General features: G+C 51.0%; 2 protein-coding genes across 19 annotated transcripts in view; one reads left to right on the top strand and one right to left on the bottom strand.

The window, feature by feature from the left end:
* The first annotated feature begins 8 nt into the window (after positions 1 to 8).
* The window catches only part of ZNF740 (zinc finger protein 740), a 44,979-nt gene continuing 21,701 nt past the window's right edge, over positions 9 to 23,286 (top strand). For 2 of the 18 annotated variants that reach the window (XM_060166119.1, XM_060166113.1), the window contains exons 1-5: positions 9 to 147; positions 2,111 to 2,260; positions 2,622 to 2,711; positions 3,300 to 3,423; positions 3,729 to 3,847. In XM_060166119.1, the coding sequence (XP_060022102.1) occupies positions 139 to 147; positions 2,111 to 2,260; positions 2,622 to 2,711; positions 3,300 to 3,423; positions 3,729 to 3,847 (492 nt within the window). In that variant the 5' untranslated portion in view covers positions 9 to 138. Of the gene's footprint in view, positions 148 to 2,110; positions 2,261 to 2,621; positions 2,712 to 3,299; positions 3,424 to 3,728; positions 3,848 to 4,403; positions 8,147 to 9,742; positions 9,914 to 10,484; positions 10,869 to 23,286 lie in introns of those variants that run through there. The other 16 variants (XR_009543488.1, XR_009543486.1, XR_009543485.1 and 13 more) reach the window with 16 other exon arrangements.
* Positions 8,624 to 20,285, bottom strand: ITGB7 (integrin subunit beta 7). Its single transcript, XM_060166105.1, has 15 exons — positions 19,823 to 20,285; positions 18,063 to 18,266; positions 15,554 to 15,755; positions 15,294 to 15,464; positions 14,129 to 14,370; positions 13,388 to 13,546; positions 12,985 to 13,080; positions 12,755 to 12,844; positions 11,559 to 11,711; positions 11,072 to 11,265; positions 10,496 to 10,719; positions 10,030 to 10,249; positions 9,688 to 9,896; positions 9,212 to 9,372; positions 8,624 to 8,933 (listed from the first exon to the last, which is right to left on the bottom strand). The coding sequence occupies exons 2-15, from the start codon at positions 18,261 to 18,263 to the stop codon at positions 8,853 to 8,855; spliced, it is 2,403 nt and encodes an 800-aa protein (XP_060022088.1). The 5' UTR covers positions 18,264 to 18,266; positions 19,823 to 20,285; the 3' UTR covers positions 8,624 to 8,852.

Here is a 23,286-nt window from a genome sequence, read left to right as displayed (position 1 = left end):
CAGTATGGCAGCAGGACTGAAGGGACACGAAGGAGTTGTTACAGTGATTTGGTGACAGTTCTTCAAACAACAGTGTCTTAAGAAAAGGTGGATCGAGAAACTCGTGAACTTTTGGGTTGCATTAAGTGAGAAATCAGCATGGCTCAGGTAAAAAGCTCTCGAGTCCTCCTCCTTCAAGATCACTGGGAGGCGTGTTTGCAGTTTCACTCTTGAATGCTGCCTTAGTCAACATATTGACCAACCCAGTGAGCGAAGCTCTGTATTAAGCACCAGGGGGAGATCTAGAGGAAGGAAAGGAGACAGGCCACAGCCCCTGCCTTCAGGGAGCTTCCAGTCAAATGAAGGAGGTAGGCTATACTGCATCACAGGCCCTGATGGGACATTTGCAAAGCAACATGTACTCAGTTTACACTTGGTACATTAACTGCTGAGGGGCACGAGGGAGTGAACAGTCTGGTGAATGCTTCATTTGTTTTTTTCAACGGGAATTTAGTGAGCTCCTGTTACATGCAAGGCATTGTGCTGGGAATACAAAGATGAATAAAATTGTCCCTGTCCCCAACAAGCTTCCAGGCTAGTTGGGTTGGGGCAGGGGGAGATGAAGAGACACTCTATTGTTTATCTTTATATTCACAACACCTTGCCTAGTGGCTGGCTAGTAGTAGAGACATAGTGAATCTGTTGATTGAAGGAATGTGCAATAATAGAGGTATGTACACTGAAGGAGAGGAATGATCCTTCTGCTTGGATGAAAAAAGTTGAAGCTGGAAGGATGCATAGGATTTTGCTAGATAAACAAGCAGAACAGGGCATTCAGACAAGGAGAACTGCATGGGCAGAGGCTCAGAGACATGGAAGGATGTGGTGATGTTAGGAGTACGGCAGGTAGTTTGCTAGTTAAGGAGGAAAGGATTTAAGTGGGGCATGGTTAGAGGAATGTGGTAGATAGTGATAGATGGGAACGTTAGGGAAAGGGAGTTGTTTCCTGGGGAAACAAGCAGAGTGACTGAAGGGCCTTTTATGCCTTGCTGAGGAATTAGTCTTTATTCTGTAAGGAATGGGAACTCTCTGAAGAATGCTAAGCAGCAGAGTGACGTCACATCAGTGTATTTGGAAGGTAATTGTCATTGCGGGGATACAGGATGGATTGGAGAGACAGGATGATTTGATAGGTTATTGTAGTTATCTGGGTAGAAAAGCTATATGCAGGCAACCCCAGAGCTGCTCCCAGCTTCCTTCCAGGGACCCTCCCCTACCAGTCTCACCAGGATGGCAGCCTGATTACAGTATAATTGGCTTTCTTCCAGCTGCATGCATAGCTTCCTCCTTTCCATGCAGAGTAGGAGCCCTTCAGTTTCTTCTTCCTTTGTTTGCAGCCCACTTCACAGCATCGTGTTCACTCTTGCTTAAGTCATTTTTAAACTGTATGTATAGCAGGGAATGTGAAAAAATATGGATATGCACACATATAAATGGTGGGCCGGGGTGGAGGAGAGAAATTGTATATTCAACTCCAAAATCCTTCCAAGTGTTTTAATTTTATATCTGTTGTAATTGGCAACATCTAGGGAATTTAAAATCTAAAGGGAGAAATTAATCTAACTTTACTGATAAACATGTTTGTAGGACCCGATAGAATGTACATTTGGCACCAGTGAGGTCTGCCAATCGTAAGTGGGCTCTGTGAAGCTGAGTGTCATCGAGGGAGGAAGAAGGAAGTTCCCCTAGAAATCTCCCGTGTCAGTGGGTCAACAGGAGAGACCCTCATGCCCACACACAAGGCTTAGAAATACTTCAGAGTAATACATAGACACATGCTTTACCCAGCACAGTGCTAATGACACAAGTGTCAATGACAGAAGTGTCAATGACATTGATTATTCACTTGGTCTGTATCTAAATGCTGACAGATGACAAAGTGAGTAGTTCCTGGTGAGGTGAGTTAGGGAGGACTCTTGAAGGAAGCAGGGTTTTGTGGTGAGGAGGGACGCTCCCTAGAGAGAAGCAGCATGTTAGTAGCTGGGTGTGAAAGGTAGTTCTTTAGAAGTTGGCAGTCTGTTTTTGCCCTGCCCTGCCAGGTGACCTGACACCTCATCTCCTTTCAACTTAGGCAAGTCTCCTGGCTTGTGAAGGCCTAGCAGGTGTGAGTTTGGTTCCCACTGCAGCCAGCAAGAAGATGATGCTGAGCCAGATTGCCAGCAAGCAGGCCGAGAATGGAGAGCGGGCAGGTAGCCCTGATATGCTGAGGTGCTCGAGTCAGGTACAGCACTTGAGTCCATTGCGGCACCTGGGGGTCGGGTGGCCCGAGCTCTCTGCCAGAAGATGCCCAGCTTTGATTCCTTAGTGCTTCTATTTAGGGAAGTGGGAAAGGGGATCCAGCTGGGGAATGAATGAATGTGGGTATTTTAGAGGATACAGAAAAGGGTACAGAAAAGGAAGGTCTTTTCTGTACAACAGCTCCTTAAAACCAGGGTACTTGGCGAGGAAATGAATGCGTACTTTCTCTAAACCTTCGGGGCAGGTGATTTACTCTCATTTATAAGTTGTCTCAAAGCAGCTTTTGGCCTCCTGTCTTGTGTTCTGAGATGGACTATAAATTTAGATTTGATTTGTATTCAAAGAGCCACCGAAAAGACAGCGATAAGTCCCGGAGCCGCAAAGACGATGACAGCTTGGCTGAGGCCTCTCATTCAAAAAAGACTGTTAAAAAGGCAGGTAATGGGGAGTTCCCAGCGGTCCGGCGGTTAGGACTGGGCGCTCTCACTGCCGAGGGCGGTCCCTGGTCAGAGACTAAGATCCAAAAGCAGCACGGCCAAAAAAAACAGAAAAGAAAAAGGCAGGTAATGGGGTAACTCCCAAACTGGTCCAGCTTGGGAATAGGGCAGTCCTCCTGTTTCTTCCCTCTCTGGCTCAACCCGGAGCTCTCCCTAGATGTTTTGCTCCCTCATAGCCAGTGAGTGTGTCACCCCGATTCCATCCAGGGACCACTTTGGTAATTGATCTCTGCCCTCTCTGAAACATCCTTGGTAAGGGAAGGAGGGTCAGGGGAGCATGAAATTCTGTGGCAAAGGGGCAGGCCGACTCCCCCTCAGGTCAATTCAGAGTGTTGGGTTTGACGAGGCAGATAGCTTGCACACCCTACCTCCTTCCTTAGAAGGTCTTTTAACTCTAAGGAATATGGGAGATGACAGCATCAGAGAGGTTACTTTGTCCAGCAGTTGGAAATAGACCCAGAGCAGAATGGGGGCAAGAAGAGGGCAGAGGGATAGCCTCATGACATACCTGACTCTTGCCCCCAGGTGGTGGTAGTGGAACAAAATGGTTCTTTTCAAGTAAAGATTCCCAAAAATTTTGTTTGTGAACACTGCTTTGGAGCCTTTAGGAGCAGTTACCACCTCAAGAGGCACATCCTTATTCATACTGGTAAGTCTCTTGCTCACATTCAAAGGGGGAGAATAGTCCATAGTTTGTATTATATTTGCGTGTAGCTCTTGTGGGGTTTATTTTAAGGAATAAGTATTAGAAATACTAATAGAGAAAGAAAGTAAGTGAATGAGGCAGAGACATTGTATGTATCTAGTGTCACTGAGACCAGCAGCTTTGGGGCCCCTTCCCCATTAGGTGTCTGCATATTACTAACAGTTAAAGATTTCTGGGAAAATACCTGGAATGAGGTCCCTGCCATGTATACCTCCTGATGTTCGCTTCTCTCTCTCCACCTGGGCCAGGTGAGAAGCCATTTGAGTGTGACATATGTGATATGCGCTTCATCCAGAAGTACCACCTGGAGCGTCACAAGCGTGTACACAGTGGGGAAAAGCCTTACCAGTGTGAACGGTGTCATCAGGTAAGCTCACGTGTCATCCATTCACGCCCACACACAGACTTTCTTCCCTAAGAACCAGGGCTTGCCGCCATTCCCTGCCTGACAAGGGGCCACCTAGCATTCCTGGCCATGTTAGAGTTAGTACCTCAGGGTGATGTATATCTCTCTGGCCTTATGCAGCTGATCATGGGTAGGGGCCATTAGAATAATTGTAATAATAATAATAGCATTTCTTGGATACTTACTCTGTGCTAGGCACTGTGAGAGCATATCTGACATTACTTTGTTTAACCTTCACATTAACTCCGTGAGGAAGCTGTGTTGTCCTGATTTCACCCATGGGGAAATTGAGGTTTAGAGAGGTTGAGTTTCCCAAGGACACAGCAGATCCAGGACAAGAGACAAACTGAATCGAACTTCAGAGCAGGTGCACTTTGGAGAAAGAGATAAAATCTCTGCCCTGGGAGGTCAATATCTGATCTGTAGAGAATGTAAGAGCCAGGACCAAAATAAGACAAGAACAAGAGATGAGAAACGATAACAACTAACACTTCCTGGATGCTTTGCTGGGTCTCAGGCTTTGCTCCGTGCTCTTAGGTTGAATCTGCAGAACACTAGAATGAAAGCTCCAGGAGGCAGAGACCTTGTCCCTCTGGTTCTCCACTCTGTCCTCAGCCCCAAGAACTGTACCTGCCTTGAGATAGATACTCAATAAATATGTGATAAATGAAGCAGCCACTCTGTGAGTAGGTACCTTTAGCCCATTTTACAGATGAGTGTACAGATTCAGGGCTGTTAGATAACTTGCCCACGGTCACATGGCTACTAAGCACTAGGCCAGAATTGAGACTTCAGAGCTTGCATTCTTAACCACTGTGCACTCATGCCGTCTATGTACGTGCCAAGGGGGTGTAGAATGGGATGTGTGCCTCTCCCGTGTGGGGAAGGCAGCTCTAGCCAATAGTAACTGAGTGAGTTTCTCCTCTCAGGCACTTAACCCTCCCTTTCTTCTCAGTGTTTTTCTCGGACAGATCGATTACTCAGACACAAACGGATGTGCCAAGGGTGCCAGTCCAAGACTTCCGACGGGCAGTTTTCTCTATAGGCGCAAGGGGCCCCGGGTGGTGGGAGTGATCAGAAGATTCTACCGAAGAGCGCACCCCTCTGGTCTGATGGTCCCACCACCACCCCGTCTGTACCTGTCCCCCTCCTGGAGGAGTGGACCCAGGAGACCAGAAGAGTGCATCGGGGACAGCAGGCCCCAGAGCTTCAGCTCTGTAAATAATCTGAGACTATGAGTATCTCGGGGAAGTTCCTTCAGCATTCCTGGGTAGGGAAGCTAGTCCCTGGACCCTTGTCTGAGGTCTTAGGTGGGGACTAAAGGTACAGGACCAAGACTGAAGTGTGGCTCCCACAACCTTGGACTCCAGCTGGCAGCTGAAGTGGAAAAGATCGGGGAGAGGGATTTGTTTGTTCTGTTCTTGTTTTTGTTTATCCAAAAACGATTTCAGCAGGTGCACTGTGGAAACAGGTAATATGGAGGTATAGAGTCCTGGTCAAAGTAGGGACTGTGGCTGGTCCAGCCCTCCCCCAAAATTGAGTTTTTAGTTGCAGTTGATCCTCAATGTTCCACAGCCCTGTACCTCATCTCCTGTTTGAAGGAGAATAGGATCAGGGATGGCAGCTGAGCTTACTTTGGTCTCCTTATACACTGTAGGGACAAAAGGAAGAACAGTGACAGGAGCAGACAAGGGCTGGATCCAAGAAGAGTGGACAGGTACCTCTCATTTCCTTCGGGGAAGAGCAAGAGTTGTGGCCATGGCTGTTGTAATGGCCCATGCCACACTGGTACCTAATGGGGTCAGTTCAAGTGCCTTCTGGAGGAAACTTGGGTGAGAGTGGCCCCTTTCCTTTCTCTCTTTGGGCAGTTGGTCTTGGAGACAGTTTTTGGCTACCTCGCTGATATTGACTCCTAAGCCAGACAGATGTTGAGCAGGAAGTCATGGATGTCAAAGTGGGATCTCTCTCCTTGTGCCCTCTTAGGAGCAACCCAAGACTAGCCCCAAGTTGGGTAACAGCTGTTGAAGAAATGAAAGGAATTTGGTGTCCCCTGACATGACTGTTGGGCAGTGTGAGCTCTTCTCCCTGCCCAAGTCCTATCACTGTATTCAGGTAGAGGAGATAGGGGTCTGGCCTTCAGTCCCAAAGAACAAGGTCTTGGCTTCCTTCTTGATGGCCGTCCCTACCCAACCAAGAACTGCAGGGCGTGGGGATGCTGCGGAGAAAAAACTGAGGAGGAAACCTAACGTAGGTTTTACTCTTAACTGTACTCTTTGCTCCTCTCTGCTCCGACCCCACCACCCTGTCCACCCCCCAAAAAGCGATCGGGGGTGCGGGGTGTGGGTGTGTGGGTGTGTGTGTGGTATGTGAGTGGTTTTGTATGCTTGGAGATGGCATATTATTGAGCCAAACCCTTCTCTAGCCCTCAGCTCAGGGGAGGATGAGCGTAAAGCAGCCTCTCCTGACCACCTCCCCCACCCCAGCAAATCTGAAGGGTGCTTGAGGTCCCAAGAGAAGCTGAAGAACTCAACGTAGGGGACTGGAGGGCTTTGTTCTGGAGGGGTTTTTTAAGATTGATTCCACAGACTGGTGGTTAGGGTGTTTCTAACCCAAATCAGGGCTTGTGAATATGAATTTTCTGAAGTGAAATAAAAACCCTCTTCCTGCTAAGGAAAGGATCCTTATGGGAGGTTCTGGGGTTTGGTTGACTCCCAGGCTGCGGCCTGCCCTGACCTGTGGGGAGGAGGGGTGAGTAATTACGGAAGAATCATGGAGACTTGACTTGGTGAACCTGACCAAGCTGTCTGTGGGGATCTGAGATGGCAATCTCCAGGAAGTGATTTCATTTCCCAGAAAAATGTAGGCAGTAGCAGCAGCAGACTCCTGGCTGTTACCTATTCTGGAGGAAATGGCGGGGTGGGGGTCTCCATACCCCTGAGGTGTGAGGATTTCAGGGAAAAAGAAAGGAGGCGTGACACCCTTTAGATCTTCCCTGACAGCATCCGAGATCCTGTGGGGGAGACGCTGGGGAATGTGTTTGCTACCTGCGCTCTTCTAGCTCTGTGCTGGCACTCCCATTTAATGTGGGCCAGAAACTAGACGCGAGTCCTTGGACCTGCCCTTGGTCCCTGCAAGTAGGGCATCTTTCTGCATGTGAGCCAGCCCCCTCCCTGTTAGAGGGCTCTGCTGGGGGCTGGGATTTGTCTAGGATACATTTAGAAAATTCTGTCCTTCCAAACGCGCTTTTGAAAGTGGGAGGCTTTGCTTCCTGTCACCTGCGGCTAATCTGTTTATGGTTGGGGTGAGTTGGGGTATGTGTGGAGAGAATCACACGAGTGATCTGTGCCCCTGAGTGTGCGAATGTGTGTTTAGGTCCAGATGTGCCCTGGCCCTTTGCAGACCTTGGCTTCCTGCCTGGGTGGGCGGGAGAGAGGGAACTTCTAAGCGAATGTGCAAAGAGCCATACCAGAACCACCCCTGCCGAGGACTGGGTGAGGGGAAACACAGGAGCAGGTGGTCAGCTCAGTTGTCCAGGTGCTGTTGTTCTGGGGCCATGGATGCGTGAGGAGAGAGGAGCTGAGAGTCCAAAGGAGCGATTTAGCGCCCAGGGAGCCCAGGAGTCCCACTTACACCCCAGGGAAATCACAGACCAAGACCGCTGCAAAGGCTCCTGGGCCCAATGTTCCACCCCACTGCTGGGTGGGGTCTAGCACTGGAAAGCCGCCTCAGGTGTGTCTGGAGTGAAGGGAGAGGGAGGTAGGGCCGGCTCTCAGAGACCAGGACACGGGATTCAGGGACCTGGGAAAGAGTAGCGCCAGTTCCTAGGTGGGCTCCTGTACCAGGTCCCACCAGCCCTGCCCTTCCCAGCACCCCAAGTCTTTTCCGTCCACCCCCCCAATAGCCTCTTGTCATCACTTAGCTACTGATTGTGCCCCCATGGCTTGACATTGGAGGGTTAAATGAGGTGTGGAGTCCGCCACAACTTTTAACCCTCTCCCCAGATGTTCTTTGCCTCTATGTGGCCCTGGGGCTTTTATCTTAATCCCTCCTACCCTACCTTTCCTCTCCATCCTCTTTTTTTTTTTTTAATATACTTATTTTGCTATTGGGGGAGGGGAATATCAAATGAACAAGATCACTTTTAAATGGTAGTTTTTATAAAATGTTATAAACTTGTATCTTTTTACCATTAAAGTGCAGTGTATGTTCCTTCGTGATATATTTAGGATATTTAAATAAAAAGAAAATGGGGCTTTTGTACATACTATCTCCTCTTTGGGAAGAATATCCTTGGGAGAAGCTTTTTCACTGGGGCCGAAGTAGTTTTCTTTTTTTCCACCAAGTGTAACCAACCACCCCACGACTTCCAGCACCCTGTAAGCTCCCCTTTGCAGAGAGCAACAAGTAGAATAAATACAGGATATCAGTTCAGAATAAGGAAAAAAAAAAAAACATGCACAGCAGGACAGAATGAGGCCAGACACTAGCAAAGGCAGCGGTTCTCCAAGCATGGTCTCTAGGCCTCCTACGTCAGCATTACTTGAGGATTCAGTAGCCCACCCCAGCCCACTGCTGCTTCTCCCCAGGCAACCCATATCGTGCAGTCTGCTCTGCACTTTAAGTTTGAGAACCTCTCCTTGCCCTCAGTGGCAGGAGGAGGAATGCACAAGAGCCTTCCTGAGGCCCAGGCTCTACAGCCTGCACTGGCCTTGGGGTAAAGCAAACTGACACGTGTGCTCTGAGGTAAGACTCTTTATTGTATACGTGGGGGGTAGCCCCCACTTCTGAGGTAGGGAAGCAAGGTTGCCACAGAAGGTAGTCCCCTCTCGGGTGTCACTCTAAGAATGAAGTATGGGTGACCACTCAGCAGTGGATTAGCCCCCTACCAAGCTGCTGACTGCGAGACCCCATGCCCCAATTCCCTCCACGCCAGAGAAGAGCCCTGCAGTGAGTGTCCCTCCCCACTTCAGAGAGGGGCGCCTTCTGCCTCTTGAAAGCGGGGGTTGACAGTAGTCGTGATGGCGCTCTTGTAGAGAGGATTGTTGTCCTGGGGAAAGAAGTTGGAAGTGATGAGGAAAAGTCCCAGGACTCCGATTTTATCTAGTCCTAAGAGGCCAGCCTAGAACTTGGGCAGGAGGACCCCAGGAGCTGATGGGAATTAGCAGAGGAACCAGAGTAAGCCCACAGAGGGGGGCTAGGCCGGCAGCGGGGCGGCTAAGTAGAACGAGTCAGGGTGGAGGGTGCGACGGTGAGGCAGAAAGCAAAGCCCACCTAACCAGGGGAAGCAAGGAAAACCCCACCCAGTGGGGTAGCGGGCAGCCTCACCTGCTTCCAGTGGAGCTGCTGCTGCTCCTTTTCAAAACGGCTGTATTCTCGGCGGTCGTAGATTTCCACTGAGAGCCGATAAGCCAGGACCAGTCCCAGTCCCACGACCACGATGCCCCCCACACAGCTCAGCACGATGATTTGGGTGTGGTCTGACCCCTCTATGGGAAAGAAACAAGAGACGGCCTAGGAATTGAACACCAGTTACCCACAGCGTGTCCAGCCTCATCCAGCCTCCCCAGACCTGCCTGTCATTGAAAACAAAGGGAACCTCCACAGGGTCCAAGGTTATCTCAGTGCTCAGGGCCTTAGCCTTGTTCGTTTGGTCCAGCACCTGCACTTCTGCCTGGATTCATTAGCTCTGCTTCAACCCCCAGCCTGACTTCCCGTTGTCTTTACCTCCAGAGTTCTGAGGCCCTACCCATTAAACTTCCAGGGTCCCATCTGGCATGTCCACAGCATCCCTGCCCACTTACTTTCCGGGGGTCTCACTCTCAGCATGACCCTGCCTCCGGCTTCATCCTCTGCCAGGAAGAAGAAGAGCTGGTTGTCGTGGGTCCTCTCTTTGCACCAGCCATCATCCAGGATAGGGGCCAAAGCCAGAGTCACGTTGGCATGGGCACACGCCAGGCTGCAATTCACGGCCAGAGGACCAGTCCCAAAGGCGCCACACTCCGCGCAGTCCCTGTCCAGCGGGTGCCAGTAAGTTACCAGCTGGACAGATGTCACCCAAACCACATGCAGAAAGAGCAGGTGGGTGGGAGGGGCTCAACGAGCCCTGTGGCCCTGTTCCCAAGGCGCGAGGCCTGAGGGCTCACCTGTGTCTCTCGCATGGCGTCTTGCAGCCTGAGCACTGATCACATAGGGCACCGTAATAGCCGTCCAAGCACTGGCAGCGGTTGCAGTTGCAGTATCCATGCCCATTGCACAGCCCTCCCTCGGGACTGACACAGTTGTCTGTGTCTCCGCTGCATTCGCATGCTCTGCCCGTGCGATTGGCGTGACAGTGACACACTCCACATTGGCAGCGGCCAAAGCCTGAGGCAGAGCCACGCGCAGGGTGACAGTCATACTCCCCACAGGCATTGGACATCACGTGCCGCCACAGGCTGCCTAGAGCTGACCTGTTCCTGTGCATCCAGATCCCTCTCAAGTGTGCAGGATACCCTCCAACCCCTACACCAGAATCTGATTCCTCCCCTTAGTGCAGAGAAGTTCCCAGAGCCTAAACGCCCTTGGGGAAGCCACTCTGACCCCGTCCTTCTCCCCAAAGTCTCCAGGTACCTCCACAGAGGATTCCCTCATGTCGCTCACAGCTGGCATCATCACATTCGCACAGACGTCCAGAGCTCTGTCCACTGCAGGTGCAGCGTCCACACTGGCACCGTCCCCTCCCACTGCACAGGGGCCCTGTGCCATTGGGGGCTCGGCACCCAGATTCCAGATCCAAGGAGGACAGCTCAGCCTCAGAGCACTCACAGAGTCGACCCAGGTGGCCAGGGACACAGCTGGGAGGGGAAGGCAGGGGAGGGAAAGGGGAGTCATAGATTTTGACCATGCCTTGACCTGCCTTTCCCAGAATCCTCTAAACCCAAGATCTCAAGATAGTTGGAGAGCCGCCAGTGGCTGACAGGAGGCCAGAATATAATGGAGCACCAAGGAGTATAGAGGGGGTCGGGGGGGTGGTTCTGGTGGAGGGGAGGGTTTGGCATTTCTGAGAAGCTTCAGGAGGTGAAAATCAGGGTGGAGTCTTGGGATGTCTAAGAAAAAGATGTCTAGAGACGCCAGTGGGAGGAGGGAAGGCAAGGGAGGAGGAATACAGGGGAGCCATATAGGTGAAGGGAAGCAGGAGGCCCTCACCTGCACACCCCGCATTGTAGGTGCCCCTTGCCGTCACTGCAGTGAGGAGCCTGGAGCTGGGTGTCACTGCAGTTACAGTCACACAGTGTATGCAACTCCACAGTCAGCTCCTCTGAGAAGCCGCGGGCTCGGAACCTCAGCACATGGGGCTCTGGGAGGCAGTGGGTAGCTTGGAGAGTAACCAAAAAATTCACCTGAGGACGGGGCAGGCGGAAATCAAACTAAGATCACGTGCGCTCCTGTATGTGCACGGGCACACACCAAACACACTGGTCATCCAGAGCCCCACTTCCTAGTAAATGAAGGGATAGGGTCGCGCTAACACCCATCTCCTAGAAACACTCCTGAGCAGGCTGCTCGTTAAAGCTCCTCAGAAAGGATGGGTGGAAGGCCACCCCATGCTTTTTGCTTTGCTTCCTGGGCCTGTCCTCCGTCTCTCCCTGCCTGCTCAATTTCCCACTCCCAGCCCCACGCCCTTCCTTCTCACTGTCTGGTTGATTCGGACGTGGTTGCATTGGCCCCTGTCACCAGCCTCATCCTGTCTCTTCTCAGGACCCCCACACTGAGAATCGTAAGAGATGTGGACCCCAGGAGGGAGTAGAGAGCGTTCATGTTCAAGGGTCACAGTGGATGACAGGCTCTGTGGAAAGGGAGAGAGAGAGAGTAACCATGTGAAGGCAGGATTCCAACCCCACCTCATGCCCTCTCCTGCTGTTCCAAATCCTGCCAGAAGCCTGCCCTCAGCCCACCTGGGCACTCCTTCCATTCTGCCCAGTCAGGAGGAGTTTCTGCAGGAAGGACCCGTGATAACCTTGAGTGAGAACACAGAATCCAGAGGCTTCTGAAGCAGCATTTCAGTGCAGCTGCAGCGAAGGCCTGCTGGGGGTCGGGCTGGCCAGCACTGTCAACATGCAGTGGCTGTGTTTTTCAAACCCCAGATCAGGACACATAACCGGTGTGCATCCAAGGTCTAAAGGGCAGATTCTTTCAATTGAGTTTGTCCTGGGAAATTTGATATTGTCTCAGATTTTCTTGCCATGGGTTTGGAACATGGTCCGTCTTATCAAGAAAGCTACAGTCTAGTTGCAGAGATAAGACCTAAACCCAAGAAACCAATTTTTATGGTTCCTTCTACCTGTAAAATTCTATGGTTCCTGTGAAGAGTATCTCCGAATTCTTTATAAGCTTAGTGAAGGCAGTCTCCAGATGTCACATTCTTTATGTACAGACTGACTGGGGGACAAGTGCCAGCCGTTCCATCTGTTATCTCTGTGACCTTGGGCAAGTCACTTAGCCTCTCTGTGTCTGTATCCCCATCGATAAAATTGGAACACTAGTTTCCAAGCAGGGGTTTTAGTGGGATAAATAAGAGAGCAAACAGTGTGTGTACTTGGGACAGTGCTCGGCATGAAATAAAAGCTCAATCAATGTTAATTCCCTTCCTTGCCCAGAGCAGGGCTCCATGCTCTGCACAAATCAGGCACTTAAGGTTTATGAATGCAAGACTGACTGAGTGAATGAGCTATTAATGACAGCCACATGCAAACTGTAGGTAGGAGCTGTGGAGTGTTACACAAAAAGTGATCGTCCCCTTTTAGTTCTGCCACCCCACCTGAGGGTCCCTTTCCATCTTTCCCCAGTGCCCACCCTCCCCCTCCCCCTCCCCCCACGCTGGCCGCTCACATTGTAAGCATCCATGATGAGCTGTACCACATTGCTGGAGTCCTCACTCAGCTCCCCCACTGCGGACTTGGGAATCAGCTTACTCAGCTCCTGCAGCGTGAGGAGTTGAGGGAAATGGTGGGTCACAGCTCTAGGGAAATAAGCTTCTGGGGGTCTGGAAGGAGAATGGGCCTGTGAGGGAAGTGAGAAAGGCTGGGAGTGGGAGGGTTTGGCATTCAGACAGCTCTCACCTGGTAGACAGGCAGTGTGGCACCGGTGACAGCAAAGATGGGCTGGATGTTTGCCGCAGAGAGGGCCTGGGCTACCTGACCCACGGAGGGGTAGTCCTGGAGCAGGGAGTCAGGGCAAGGTGAGCACCCCAAGTCCCCCTCACAACACGCAAGGTACCCTCAACCCAGGAAATGCAGGGTTCCACCAGCTAGAAGAGCCCTGGAGGCTTGGCAAGGAGGGAAGGGCCAGGGAGTGGAGTGACTTGGGTTTGTCTGAGCAGTGGGGGACATGGAGAGAAGGAACTTCTGGGGAAGATGGCAGGGTGGTCATCACCCGTAAGGACAGTGAGGCTGGAGGGTGGGTTCCTGGGAGGAGAGGAGGTGTGGCTCTGCTGGAGCGGGGCAGGTGAGGGTGGCAACTCACAAACTCTGGGCTGCGACTGTAGAGGCCATTGCTGTCCAAGTGGCAGTGCCCGTCGCTGGGCATGAAAATGCCACCTAACTTGCCATCCCCAGCTGTGTGGAATGTGTCATCTGAAGTGAACACCAGTAGCCGGGACACATTTCTCCAGCCAATCTGCTCCTGGAGTGGGGTTGGGGGGTAGGCTGTGCACTTGGGCATGGATGGCCCTTGAGCCACCCCCGCCTGCTCTAGGAGCAAGGATTTGGCCAGCCTTGTTCTGGTCAGTTTGTCCAGCCCCCTGTCTCCAGCTCCCTGCTTCTCCCCAGCCCCTCAAACAGGGTTGCTGCTAGTGGAGGCCGTCTTGTGAATTAGTAAAACACGCCTTGGGACTTCCCTGGCGCTCCAGTGGTTAAGACTTTGCCTTCCAGTGCAGGGGGGTGCAGGTTCCATCCCTGGTTGGGGAGCTAAGATCCCACATGCCTCGTGGCCAAAAAAACCAAAACATAAAACAGAAGCAATATTGTAACAAATTCAAAAAAGACTTTAAAAACGGTCCACATCAAAAAAAAAAAAAAAAGGAAAACATGCCTCTTCCTCAAGACATTTTACTCCAATCCACCAGCAAATTGTCAAAATAGATATGGAAACTACAGAGACTATAATACAAAGACCACCCCCTAGAATTGTGAACTGCATAACCATAGGTGGCCATCTTGGCCCCAAGCAGCCCTTCAGACTCAGGGCCCTTCCCCGTCCCCTCACCTGGCAGAGGGCAGCCTGCAGAATGGCATCAAAGCCACCTTCAGGCGAGTCCAGGTTGCCGGACACGCTCTGGCGTCCCACCTCCCGTTCGAAGGCCTTAGCATCCCGGGTGAGGGGTAGCACATGGTGAAAGCTGAAGGGCGGCTGGCAGCGCTCCAGTCGGGTGGGGCAGGGGTGGCGAAGCTTGGAGGGTACTGTGCTCACGAAGGGCAGCACCATTTTGTCCACGAAGGAACCAAAGCCTGCGAGGAGGAGTCATGAAGACAGTGCCAGAAGTCACTGGACAGCAACAGGATGCGGGGGGGGGGCACTGCTGAGGACTCAGGAGGGGAGTCCCTGGGAAGTGGGGGGCGGGGGGGACAGTCATAGCGGAGGTGATGGGAGAGGGTGCTCCTAGAGGGCCGGGACCCAGAACCCAGCAGGGGCAAAGGGGTGAGAGCACATGTTCAGGGAAGTGGAGGATAGAGATGAGGGCACAGCAGTGGGCAGGCAGGGGGTTGGTTAAAGCTGGGGAAGAATGGACGGGTGTGCGGTGTAGCAGCAGCATAAGATGAAGGAGGGGATCTTGAACAGGAGAGGGATGAGTGCAGAATGCAGAATGTACAGCAGGGATAATGGCATTTAGACCTTGTCCAGGAGACACGGGCCTGAGAAGTGGCACCAGGGCAGTGTCCAGGTGGGTGCGTCTAGGGCACTGTCTGACCCTGGGAGCTGTGTGAACACAGTCTCTCCAAACTGAAGGCCTCAGTTACCCTTCCAGTAAAATGAGGGGTCCTATTGGACAGTCTCTCAAACCCCCTCTAGCTCTGACCTAGAAGATAGATGTCTTTGGGGAGAGATGTCAGGAACCCGTGGCCTGGCCAGGTCCATTAAAAACCGGGAGAGGGCACAGTGAATATTCTGCCCCTTCATTTCTATGCCCCACATAACCGGCTGGCAAAAAAAACTCAGGACAGATACTCACCTGAGTCTCCCTGCTCTTCCCTTGAGAGCATACTTTCACTTAAGTAAACCCTTGCCTTACTTTCTTGAAAAAAACAAAAACAAAAAAACAGGAGAGAGCAGGTGGGGCCCTTGTGTGCCCTAGACATTGGCAGAAGCTAGGGTGGCGGTTGGTTAGAGGCAGAGGGCCGGCAGGTGCGGGGCAGGGCTCCGCTGGGCTCACCAATGCGCACGGAGTGGGTGACTTCCTGCAACCTCACCAGCAGCGCGTGCCCAAGCTGGCGCACGCGCTCCAGGTCGTCCTTCATGGAGTAGCTCAGGTCCATAAGGTAGTACAGGTCCACAGGGTATCCCTCGGCTCGAAGGAAGCGGACCCGGAGCTGCTGGGGCTCTCCTGGGGGTGGAGGTAGTGGGGAGGTAGGTGGGGCGCGGTGGAATCCCAGCCCAGCCCCGGGCCCGGCGGCCCACCACCCCCTAACTCACCTGGCCGCAGCGTGACCCGGACCCGCTGTGGTGCCAGCTGGGTGGCCCCCTCGCCGCGGGTGCCCTGGCTGAGCGGCTCGTCCTGCAGCACCTCCTGCCGGCCGCGGGGCTCCTCCAGCTCCTCCGGGGGGCAGCCCCGGGCCAGCAGCTCCTCTCGAAGGGCACAGCGCCGCACCTCCGCCTCCCCGGACGCCGTGAAGTTCTGCGCCGCAAGGGGAAGCGCGTCGGGACCCTAGTCCCCTGGACCCCTCAGCCCTGCTCCCAGAACCACCCTGGCATCCCGGCCACTTCCAAGCCCTCCCCTGTCAGGCAACTCCCTGGGCCCCCCCCATTCCCTCCCCTCCCTTCCTTCCACAGCTACCCTTTTTTTTGTTTGTTTGTTTTTTGCGGTAAGCGGGCCTCTCCCTGTTGTGGCCTCTCCCGTTGCGGAGCAACAGGCTCCGGACGCACAGGCTCAGCGTCCATGGCTCACGGGCCTAGTCGCTCCGCGGCATGTGGGATCTTCCCGGACCGGGGCACGAACCCATGTCCCCTGCATCGGCAGGCGGACTCTCAACCACTGCGCCACCAGGGAAGCCCCCACAGCTACCCTTGAACGCCGTCCTTTCTTCCTTGTCAGACCCCACTTCCTACAGCACCGCTCCTTCTCCTACCCTTATCTGGATGCCCCCTTTCCCCAGACACCCTACCTCTCCACTCCCCCAGTGCCACAGACTTCCTGTTGAGATCTCAGGGACCTCACTGCCATTAAAAAAGGAGGAGCCTGACCTCCTAGTCCAACCTCCCCTGAATGCTCAGGCCAAAATGGGAAGGGGGTCAGACTAAGACCCACAGTCCCTGGGAAGGGGAAGGATAGGGACAGGAGAGAACCCCCCGCTCCCCCTCAATGTGTCTGGTACCCCTGGCACTGGCTGGGAAGCCACAGGGGAAGGAAATGGTTAGAGTGGCTTCTCAGCTGATCCGGGTGCCAGCCTCTGGTCGGGGGATTGGAGGAGACAGACGTATACCCAGCTGTCCCAAGAGTCCCTGCCTGGCACCTCTGGCCTCTGCCTCCCACTGACTCTGAGTCTTCCCCTTCCCGGCCTCCCAGATTCACTATGTGCCTTTCCCCTGGACCCACTCAGTTTTGTAGCTCTGCCTCCTAGTGACTGCCCCCTCATTTCTTATCTCATCTAACTCTCCATCTTCCTGTGAGAGAGACAGTTCTTCCCCACCCTCCAGTTCAGGCGCCCCTCATGCTCTGCTACACCATGAGCCCTGTCTCTTTAAGGCATAAACAAAAGAACAGCCTGGGGCTTCCTTGGTGGCACAGTGGTTGAGAGTCCGCCTGGCCTGCCGATGCAGGGAACACGGGTTCGTGCCCCGGTCCGGGAAGATCCCACATGCCGCGGAGCGACTGGGCCCATGAGCCATGGCCGCTGAGCCTGCGCGTCCGGAGCCTGTGCGAGAGACCACAACAGTGAGAGGCCCGCGTACCGAAAAGAAAAAAAAAAAAAAAAAGAACAGCCTGGGACTTCCCTGGTGGTCAAGACTCCCTACTTCCAATGGAGGGGGGTGGCACTGGTTTGATCCCTGGTCGGGGAGCTAAGATCCCACGTGCATTGCATGGCCAAAAATAAATTAATTAATTAAAATTTCCCAAAAAATTAAAAAAAAAAAAACAAGAACAGTCTTGTTTGACCAGCCAGGGAGACACCCTCTCCCCAGCATCCTTCTTGTCACTTAGGTAGCTCAAGCCTTTCCCCCAAAGCCCACAGGCTTCCAGCTCCTTCCTTTCTACCCTCCCAGTCACAGGCTGCTACATACCTAGGAACATGCCCCACCCCCAACACAGATCCAGAGACCCAGTCACATACTTTCTGCAGTGGACTGACCCCCAACATGATGATATTTGGAGATGGGGCCTTTGAGAAGGAATTAGGGTTAGATGAGGTCATGAGGGTAGAACCCTCATGATGGGATTAGATCCCTATAAGAAGAGACACCAGAGAGCTTGTCCGCAGCCCATCTGCAAGCCAGAAAGAGAGTTATCACCAGGAACTGAATCAGCTACCACCTTGATCTTGGATTTCACATCCTCCAGAACTGTGAGAAATAAATTTCTGTTGCTTAAGCCCCCTAGTCTGTGGTATTTTGCTATGACAGCCCAAGCTGACAAATACACGTTCTCACATGTACACCCACAAAAGATCCCTCTCCCTATACACAAGCGTGAGTTCCAGCAGGAACATTTGCTTCCTCCAAATTTATGGTCACAAGTGTTCTCCACATATACACAGATACATAGATACAGACATAAACATACATGCGCAGGAACCTCGAGTGCATGTGTATGCACACACACACACTCACACGATCACAGACAGGAGTCCTATGTGCACAAACTCAGTCACACACAGAACTACAGAGTGCACCCAGAAAGTCACACACGTACCCACACAATCACACTCGTGTATCCAGGCTGTACACACACATACACTTGGTTCAAAGGCCACAGGCCCATCTTTACCAGTTGCTTGCACCATGCACAGCTCGGGTGTGAGAGGATGCACTTTTGACAGGAGGGAGCTGGCTGGCAGGACCCTGGTAGGGACAGCCCAGGATCCCCCCATTCGGTGGTCTCCTGTGGGGATGAGATCTTGACGTCCAGTTCACTTTCACCTCTGCTCAGGGCCAGCAGGAAAACAAGGACCATTGACAAAGCCACCATGGTCTGTAATAGGATATAAAGGGGGACATGTGGGTCCTCAGCGAGGGCCCCCAAGCTCTCAGCCCTCTAAACTTAGCCTGTGGTCGTCCCTCTCAAAACTCTACCCCAACTCTTTATCTGTCCCCATAGTTTCACTTCCCCCTGTGGATTCAGCAGTTTCTTCAAAATGGCAGGAAGGGGCAGATCCCAGGCTAGGGTAGGAGCCTTGGAAAAGACCCAACCCTCCTGCATGCAGACTTCATGAGGCCAGAGTGGGCAAAATAGCCTAACTAAGAGTCTGGAGAGTGGACCTGGAGGCACTAAGGTCTGCACACAGGTCTGTTCACCAAGATTCCAAGCCATAGTGGAAAGAGAACCAAACAGGAAACAGACCAAGTCTGGTCCTGCCTCAGTCACTCACTGGCTGGTGTCAAGTCAGATTTTCTCTCTGAGCCTTAGTTTCCACAACCGTAAAGTAAGGGAGTTGAAAAAATAATCTGACAGCCCTTCTAGCTTTCATAACCTTGGATTCTAAAGGAAGAAGGTCAGGGGCTCTAAATAAGGGGGAAAAGTCAGGGATTAGGAATGAGAGGAAATGAAGCTGGAGCAGATGAGGGAGTACGTGCAAGAGGCAGGGAAAGTCAGCTGTAATTAACTGACACGGTAGCAAGAGGAATAAAGATTAGACCATAAGAAGAACTGTCTAAAGGTCTGGGATAATGGAGGAAGGAAGGCCAGGTTTGATAAAAATTTCTCTTTCCTGTACATTGCACAAAGGGGATCTAGGTTAAAAATTTGGATAGGCAATTTATTACCATGCTTCAAAAATCAAAAAGTTAAATCCCAATGGCCGTTTTTATAGAAATGGAAAATCCTAAAATTCACATGGAATTGCATGAATAGCCAAAACAATCTTGAAAAAGAACAAAGTCGGAGGACTCACACTTCTCACTTTGAAAACTTACTACAAAGCCCCAATAATCAAGACAGTGTGGTGTTGGCATAAGGATAGGCAAATAGATCAATGGAATAGAACTGAGAGTTCAGAAATAAATCCATCCCTTATGGTCAGTTGATTTTCAACAAAGATGCCAAACCATTCAATACAGAAAGAATAGTCTTCAACAAATGGTACTGGGATGACCGGATATCCACATGTAAGAGAATGAAGTTGGACTCCTACCTCACAACATATACAAAAATTAACTGAAAATGGACCAAAGACCTAAGTATAAGTTCTTAAAACTATGAAACTCTTAGAAGAAAATATAGGGATAAATCATCATGATTTTGGACTTGACAATGGATTCTTAGCTATGACATCAAAAGCACAAGCAATGAAGGAAAAAATAGATAAATTGGACTTCATCAAAATTTAAAACTTTTATGCATTAAAGGACGCTATCAAGAGAGTGATAAGACAGGCCACAGGATGGGAGAAAATATTTTCAAATCACATATCTGTTAAGTGTTCAGAATATATTAAAGAACTCTAACAACAACAAAGAGAAAAACAACCCAGTTTTAAAATGTGCAAAGGACTTCGATGTTTCTTTAAAGAAGATAGACAAGTGACTAACCACAGATAAAAAGATGCTCAAAACGATTAGTCGTCAGGGGAATGCAAATCAAAACCACGAGATACCACTTCACACCCACTAGAATGGCTGTAATAAAAAAAAATAGAAAATAAGTGTTGAGGACGTGGAGAAAATGGAGCCTTCATACGTTATTGGTGGGAATGTAAAACGGTACAACTGTGGAAGACAGTTTGTTGATTCTTCAAGAAGTTAAAACACAGAATCACCCTAGCACTTGACAATTCCACCCCTAAGGATATCCCTAAAAGAATTGAAGACGGGTGTTTAAACAAACACAAACTTGTGCAATAATGTTCATCGCAGTACCATTCACAGTAGCTAAAAGGTAGAAACAACCCAAATGCCCATCACCTGATCAATGGATGAATAAAATGTGGTATATCCATACAATGAAATATTATTTGGCCATAAAAAGGAATGAAGGACTGATACATGCTACAGCGTTGATGAACCTTGAAAACATTATGTTAAATGAACAAAGGCAGTCATGAACAACCACATATTGTACAACTCCATTGATATGAAATAGCCCGCCTAGACAACTCCATAGAGACAGAAAGTAGCCTAGTGGTTGCCAGGGGTTGGGGAGGAGGGGCGGATGGGGAGTGACTGCTTAATGGGCAGTTTCCTTTTGGAGTGAAGAAAAAGTTCTGGAACTAGATAGCGGTTACGGTTGCACAACACTGTGAATGTACTTAATGCCCCTGAATTGTAACCTAAAATGGTTAAAATTATAAATTTGATGTGTATTTTCCCACAATTTAAAAAACCAAAAAGTTAAGATGATAGAAATCTCCCACTCCTATCCCCCATCCACCCCAGTTTCCACACTTAACTTCAAATAAATAACCATCATTTATTATTATCTTTTGTTGCCTATAATCTTTCTAGAGACTTTTAGTGTATATACAGACTAACATAAACACATATATACTCTTCAAATGATAGAATCAAACAATAGAATTCAACAAATGCTAGAATACTCTACACCCAGTTTTGCATCTTACTTGGTTGGACTAGTTTTCTTGGAGTTCCTGCAACCCAAGAAAATAAAGAACTCCCTTGTTCATTTTTACAGCTATATAGATTTCCATCGCATGGATATGTCATGTTGTATTTAGTCTCTTGTAATGGGAATTTATGTTGTTTCTAATTGTTCACTATTATAAACAACGCTGCAGTGAAAATTCATGGATTTATCATTTCACGTGTGCATGTTGTAGGATAAACCCCTGGAAGAGGATTTGTAGGGTTAATAAATAGGTATCATTTGTAATGCTGGTGAGTAGTGCCAACATAACTGACATGAGCTCCTGAAGGGCTGTGCCCGTTCATGTCCCCATCGACAGTGCATTTGAAAGGCCAGCTAACTCCTTGTCGGGAAGCATCTGCATCCTTCTCAGCCTGGGCCCAGACTTGGTACCAGATGATCTGCACGGGCTGTGGCGAAGGGGTGTGGTGCCAAGTTGCTGACCTCCCCCGTCTTGCTCCCCACCACCTGTGACCTCAGGCGTAGTAGATATATATTTAACAGAGCCTCCACCCTCCTGTGAGAGGCTAGCCCAGGGCTCAGCCTCAGCGTAACCTCAGCCTTGTTGGCTCTGCACGCCTGTGGTCGGCGAGGCTGGGGATGCTGCAGCCCAGTTTTGACTCATCTCTCACAGGTGGGGCTCCGGGCCACACTGTCCCCCAGGATAAGAAAGTCCCAGAGAGTTCAAAGGAGTCACTCATCTCCCCTAAAGGGGGCCCTTGGACTCCCCCCCCCAACCCCCTTCTCCCCTCCCCAGGATACGTGACCTGCCACCTGCTTCTCTTAATCTGTCTCTCCCTTTCTCTGTCTCCCCTTCCTAGTCAGAGATCTGATTCCATCTTGCAGCTACTTTTCTCTTCTCCACTTCTTCACAGTTCTTTGTTTTACTTCCTTTCCCACTCTGATCCTAACCGTAGAATGGCAGAATCTTCTATTTCAACCCCCTCTTTTTACAGATGGAAACCTGAATCCCAGAGTGGTGAGTGACTTGCCCAAGGTCCCCCAGCGAACTACAGCAGAGCAGGGACTGACACAGGCCAGGCCTCCCGCTTTGTTTGCTGCTTTCCTCCCCTCCAACCCGGGCACCATCTTCATGGAAAGTTGTGCCTTCTCCCCACCAGCCCCAATGGGCTCTATCTGATCCCCTTTCTCTTTCCTTCTGGCCTTCCTGTATCTTCGCTTCTCTCCCTCTGGGGTTATCCATTCTCCTGGACTTAATTCTGACTCCAATACATACCCCACTGCCCCCTGAGCAGCTGAGAAAGAGAGCATCTCCCCAACCCATCCAGATCTCCCAAGTCAGGAGGAACCCTCTGCTGCCCACTCAGTGTCACAAGGAGGGGACAGAACTGAGCCGCTGAGCCACAGTCTTCCAGGAGTGTGGGATCTGTGGCCAAGGTACCAACCGGGAGGAGGCCCGAGCCGAGCACAAGGCATCAGGCAGCAGGGATGGCAGCTGGGGAGTAATATTGGGAGAAACTTACCTCGTCATAATCCGTAACACATAGCCGGCAAGCAAATGATAGCACTCATGCATCCCCTACCTCCTTTTTCTCTCTCCAGTCCCACTCTTGGGAAACCAACACAAGAGGGATGGGTGGGGGCAGGGAGGGCTTGTGAGACTGGAGGAGGAAACAGGAACAGGAGATCTTGGGAATGCAGAGGGGTCTTCAGAGCCTTTCTCAAGACTCAGCTGAACCCTGGGTGTCTTCAGGTCAGAGCCCTCTTCCCAGGAGGTTAGGACCAGGTGGGGCCTGGGCGGGTAGGAGAGGAGGCAGGAGAGCTGCTGCCCTGGTACTCACAGGTGCGCGGAGCAGCCCTTCCTCCCTCCGGTGGTAGCAGCAGCCTTTGTGTGCTGATCTGGGAGGCTGCAGAGGAGGAAGTGACACGCCCCAGGGTGGGGGAGACTTGGGGCTGGTGGGGTGACTGACCTAGGAGAAGGTGGAGCAGATAAGGGTGAAATTGGGCCAAGGGAGTTGATGATACAGGGATCTGGACGAAGGAAGCAAGGAAGCTCATCTGTTGAGCACCCATTAGGTACTGGATGTATCATAACGTTACAATTCATTCTCACAGCAGCAACCTCATGACATAGGTGTTAACCTCCCTCCAGCCCCCTAATTTTACAGATATAGAGGCTTAGAAGTACAAAGTATTTTGCCCGAGGTCACATAGTTAGCAACTAGATGGTCTGGATTTAAATCCAGGTCTGCCTGCCTCCCAGATTGATGTTCTATTTTCTCATATAGGAACATGACAGGAAGGAAGAAATATGGAGGCAATAAGTACTGTCGGAGGGGGAAATTAGTGACTATTGTTCATTCTGAAAACCTGGTGCCCACTGTCTTACAGTGTGTGCTTAACTACACGGGCTCTGGAGCCAAACTGCCCAAGTTCAAATCCTAGCTCTGTC

Source organism: Lagenorhynchus albirostris, chromosome 11 (genome assembly GCF_949774975.1).
Source record: "Lagenorhynchus albirostris chromosome 11, mLagAlb1.1, whole genome shotgun sequence".
In the NCBI taxonomy this organism is placed as follows: Eukaryota; Metazoa; Chordata; class Mammalia; order Artiodactyla; family Delphinidae; genus Lagenorhynchus; species Lagenorhynchus albirostris.
This window is presented reverse-complemented; position numbering and strand designations above follow the sequence as displayed.